Below are 5252 nucleotides of genomic sequence, written 5' to 3'. Positions count from 1 at the left end.
CCCCCGTGGGCCCCGCCGCCAGCATCAGGATGTCTTTCTTCTCCTTATGGAAGCGCAGCTCCTTCCCGGCCAGGCGCGCTTCGTCCAGCTCTCGCTCGGTGGAAGCCAGCTCTCTGGAAAGGGCCCCCGGGCTGTTCTGCTCCCTGTTCACCCAGTCCATGGCCATCTGGTTCCGGATGTCGTCGTCCAGAGCGCGGTGGGAGTAGTGAGCCAGGACCTCCTGGGGGGAACGGACACAGGCAGGGGGGAGAAATTACTACACGGGACACACAGCGCTCAGCAGCAGCGGAGAAGGTTGAGGAGAAGGTTGCTGCGACCTCACTGTCCTGAGCAAAGCTGAGACAGAGTGAACTTTCCTCGTAACAGGCAGCAAAAGGCTGCGGTTTGGATTTGTGCTCAGGAGAAAGCTGAGAACAGTCTCTGCTGCCCGCAAACAGAAGCTGGGAGGGAGCACAGCCCAGCGACCAGCCCAGGATTTGATCTGAGGTTTGGGATTGAGACCCAGAGTGGCCAATAATCTATCCCATACCATACCCATCATGCCCAGGACAGAGGTGAGGACCCTCCGGAAGATCGGCCCCTTTGGTTCCAGATCTCTTTGGCTCCGGGTCATCTCGCTCCAGGTGGTCGCTCTCCCAAGGCCTTTCCCTCCCACCCTGGTCAGCTCTCGGTCTGGGACGCTCGGACTGTTCTCTCCGTTCCGTGAGTGCGGTTTCGGGACCCTCCCTGCTCCGGGATCGTTAGCTGGGAACAGGCTGAGCCTTGGTCACGGGGTGGGGGGCAGTGTCACTGTGTGTCACTCATTTGTATGTCTGCATACACTATTATTTTCAATATTCTTGCAGTTTAGTTATTAAATTGTTCTCATCTCAACCCACGAGCCCTTTTTTTCCTTCCCCCCTTTAATTCTCTCCCCCATCCTCGGGAGGGTGAGCGAAGGGGTTGTGGGGTTGGCTCCCAGCCCAGGGTAAACCCACCACACTCAAGCACCCAGAGTCCAACTGCTGGAGACGCGCGGAGCCCAGACTCACCTGCCGCGAGCACTGCCTCTCCCGCATGGCTTTGAGGCTGCCGTTCCAGTGCAGCAGCTGGAACACTGTCATCAGCTCCTGCAACGGCAAGAGGCGCTCAGCCTGGGGCGAGGATTCGGCATTACGAGGAGCGAAGGGGGGAACAAGAAGCCGAGAAGGACTTTGCAACATCGCGCCCGGTCCTTCGCAACTGTGAGGGTCGCAAAGTACGTTTGCAACTCCACAGTCCGTAAACAAAAAACTTCCAGTGTTAATGAGCGAAGATTTATCCAAGAGACAAGAAAACTGCAGAAGCGGGGGAGGCAGAAGGCACCGCTGGCGTCGCAGGAGCCAAGACACAAGGGCAAAGCCCGGCTCGTCCCACCAGACAAAAATCCCCCGACCAGGCGAGAGGATCGCAGAGGAGACAGAGATGCCGATGCTTCACTCTGCCCCAGGGATTCTCCGTCATCTCCCAACCTCCAGGCTAAGCCACCCGCCGGAGTGGGGGACAACCTGAGGTTTTCCAAGCAAATGTTTCCCTCTCCGGGCCACCCAAATTTTCCCTCGTAAACTTGCAGGGACCAGTCAGGCTTCCCAAAGCCAAAGGAATACACACAACACAGGCGTCGCGGGTCAACAGCCCCGTTCATGTAAACACTTCTGTCCTCTGCCACCGAGGATTTCCGTCCAGGGGAAATGAGCCAGGCCAGGAGTCAGCTCCGGGAAAAGTTCTGCCTACAGCAAAGAACCCCAAACGCAGCGACGCTACAGACTTAAGGCGCCTGCTTTGAGATGCATCCAAACGCTGCTTCGCTGGCTGGAGCAGAGCTACGGTCTGATTTCTCCTCTTTTAAAAACCCAGCGCCAGTTGCTGCACTCACAGTCAACTCGTCTGCACAAGAATCACTTCGAGTTACTTTTGAAGCCCAAGTTTAAATTAAAAGGATTCAGGAATCTCAAAGCACTGTCCTAACGACAGCTCTGTGCGTGCGGGAACAGACGTCCCGCCTGGCAAGGAGAACGCTCCAAGGCTATCAAGTCCCACGCAGAACTCAGAGCGCTCTGAACAGCCTTGTTTACCTGGCTGCCCCGCTCTACTCGCAGGAGCAGTTTGGAGTAAAGCCCAGCAGAACTTCAGCTCTCAGTCAGCTGCTCCACACGGACTCCTTCTGCTCCCTTACCCAGAGAAGCGTTGGAGCCGTTTCCCTCAGCAGTTTGGACTTTTCATTTCACAGATGTTTTGTCGTAACGAGCGACAGACCGAGCATACTTCAGTAGGATCCGAAGATAATGCTGTGGTTTGAGGGCATGTAAATACAGTAATCACGACTCCTAATTCCACAATCAAAAAGGTCTTTGGATGAAAGATCTTCACCAGCTTTCCTACGGGAAGTGAGCTATCTCCTCTTTCACAGGGAGAGGATAAACCCTTAAATTAAACAGCTCGCTTAACGCCGTGAGTTATGGCACCCGGAGGTATCACGCAGACCCCCAGCACCAGTGATCTAAGCAGCACGTCACTGAAAATGCGGCATTGGGAGAGCACACGCCCCTGAAAACACGGGACCGGGAGAGCACACGTCCCTGAAAACGTGGCACTGGGAGAGCGCACGCCCCTTCACAACACTGCGCCGTGCAAGTATCACAGAGCGGTTACAGAGAGAAGCCCAATCCAAAGTATTCCGCTGCTATACCAGCACCGGGAAGTGCCCCAAATCCCGAGACGTGTTCTAAGAGGAAAGCCCCACTTTTATTTTGAGTATAAAGCACCACGGACGAAGCTGAAAGATCATTTTTTCCCAACCACATCATTAAATTATGACAGTACCTGGAACTCCAGCATGGATTTTCCCTTGTTGGATTCCAGCATGAAGCGGAAAGCACCGATCCCGGTGTTGGGGTTATCGGCTTCCTCTCGATTGCCCTGCAAGAGACATTTCACGTGAGAGCTGCAATTCCCGACCACGTGCGGCTCACCTGCTGCCATCTCCACCTCTGTAATTCCCGGCCAGATTAAGCAGGACAGCACCTCAGCCTTGCGCCAGCAGACGCGCTTACCAGCCTAACGCAGCCTCGAATACTTGGATCGTTCGCTACGGCTCTCACGGAGCGACAGAGCCCGCTCTGATTTTGACAATGCCACTGGAAATGGGATTTTTTCTGCAGCCCATGATGGCGATTTCCCAGCTCTCTGGGCACCGTCACGCGCCACGGGACTGCACAGTGAGAACTCCCTCCAGCATAAGGTATAATCAGAGCAGTAAAAGAAGAATGCAAAGCTCCCACCGCCAGAAATGCAAGCTTCTGGAAAATATTTGGTTGGAAGAAAGCCAGGCAATGTGACAACGTGGTGACAGAAGGGCCCCGTGAATCCACGTCTCGGTCTGATCATCCCGCCCTGATCCGGGGGGCAACACCACCCAGCGCGGAAAGAGGGTGAGACCGTGCGGGAGGGGGAGCAGGAGGAGGAGAATTAGAGCTACCATTAAAAGGCTTAATGCTCAGAAGTCACTGAAAAAAACCTGCCATAAAGGGTTCCAGATGTAAAAGAGAACTTCTATTACCATGATTTGAGGTTTTTCCCCATCAATCTGTCCCCAGCAAGTGCCGCTGTCACCAAAAAGCCTTACGTTGAACGATGCCAGGGCCTCCGAAACGCTCTTCTCGATGAACTCATCTGTGATCCTCCGGGAGGGGTGCTCATTAAAGACTGAGTTCATCAGCGCAATCTTTGCAGCGCTCCTCCGGGCTTCAGCCTTGGTTGGACAGAACTGAGGAGAGACAAACGCTGTCAGGACAGAAAGACGGCGGAGGACCGAGACCCCTTCAGCCCCATGCTCCGAACATCTCCCCTCGCCACACGGGATGGGGATGAGGTGGCAGCATCGGGTAGTTTTGGAAAGTCGTGCCCTCAGACATCCTGAAATCATTAGGAGCTGGTTTCAGACCGCAGCTATCCCAACCACGCTCAGCACAGAATTGAGGCAGGCAGCTGAACTCAGCACATATCTGCACCAGGAAACGCCACCAATCACATTGTCAACAAAATTCATTAGCTTAAAACCAAACCGTACCCCAATTACTCCGAAGCACAAGAATTGCTCTTCAGGACGGGGGAGACCATGTAGCTGCGAGAACTGTTGCTTTTGGACACGTTCTTCAAACCCAGACTAGAGAGTAGCTGCCTAAAGCCACTGCAGCAAAGAATCCAAAATGCAGTCAGGACCCGTTGTGATTTTTGGACCTTAATCTTTCGGGTGAGGTATTTGGGCTGGCCATTTGCCTTTGAAACAGCAAGAGGGGAGAAACTATTGATCCAACGTTCTGGTTTGATTTCTAGAGTCTTTTGAGAGGTTCTGGGTCAAATCCAGCGCTCTTGCGAGGAAATAGGACTCTACCAGTTTGGTTGAGCTGCAGCCTGTAAATACATCCCACTGCTTAATCCTGGGAAGGAGAATGAAATATCAAACCCAAACCTTCCCGGATTGAGGTCGGGCAGGGTTTTATAGTTAATTACCAGCTTGAAATGAAAGAGGGTTACAGTCAGAGCCATGTCATTCTCATCCTTCAAACCAGCAGGAAAATGTTAATGCTGTGCCCAGCGCAGAAAGAGATTTGAGCAGGAATTCTGGTGGGGAAAGATTCTCAGGGCACCCAAGTTAGACAGCTTTGGAGAGCGAGCGACGCAGCAGGGCCAGCCTCCAGCCGCGCGATCGTACCTGGAAACTGCCAAAGCAGCTCCCTCCCGGCAAGGTGACATAGCAGACATAGGGCGGGCTGTTGGACGGGACCATCTCGTACACCACGAGGGCCCCGTTTTTCAGATCGGCTCCACGCGACTGTTTCATCTGCCAGAACTCCTGCAGGGCCTCCACGACGTTCACTGCGGAGACAGAAATAGAACAGAGTTCAGACACAGAAAACAGAGCCTGGTTTCCTCAGGTATCACCCGCCAGGAGCAGCCGCATCCAGAAACAGAGCGGCATAAATGCTTGTGTGTTCCCGCCCACGCAGGCAGGGCCCTGCCCGGGGAGCTCGGTTACGTCTCGGATTAAAAACCGTCAGCTTCATGGGGAGCTGGAGGTGTGCGATGTCAACACAAACACGCCTCTCCCAGCCAGAGAGAACCGCCGAGTTATAAAACAAAGCTTCCTACAGAAAAGCTCTTCTCGTTCCAACAGACTGAGGGAAAAGCTTTCAGGAGAGGACGTGAAAAGAGGGCTGGCAGCAGGTCTGCTC

At 54.0% G+C, this 5252-nt stretch overlaps 1 protein-coding gene across 1 annotated transcript in view; it reads right to left on the bottom strand.

Moving 5' to 3' along the window:
• The window catches only part of LOC104462630 (LIX1-like protein), a gene marked incomplete at its 5' end in the record, with an annotated part of 6674 nt that extends 1778 nt beyond the window's left edge, over window positions 1–4896 (bottom strand). The window contains 5 exons of the mRNA XM_010074638.1: window positions 17–220; window positions 1032–1109; window positions 2842–2937; window positions 3644–3784; window positions 4733–4896. Of these exons, the coding sequence (XP_010072940.1) occupies window positions 17–220; window positions 1032–1109; window positions 2842–2937; window positions 3644–3784; window positions 4733–4896 (683 nt within the window). The remainder of the gene's footprint in view (window positions 1–16; window positions 221–1031; window positions 1110–2841; window positions 2938–3643; window positions 3785–4732) is intronic.
• Window positions 4897–5252: the final 356 nt, after the last annotated feature.

Source organism: Pterocles gutturalis, unplaced genomic scaffold (assembly GCF_000699245.1).
Source record: "Pterocles gutturalis isolate BGI_N339 unplaced genomic scaffold, ASM69924v1 scaffold32152, whole genome shotgun sequence".
NCBI classification, from domain to species: Eukaryota; Metazoa; Chordata; class Aves; order Pterocliformes; family Pteroclidae; genus Pterocles; species Pterocles gutturalis.
This window is presented reverse-complemented; position numbering and strand designations above follow the sequence as displayed.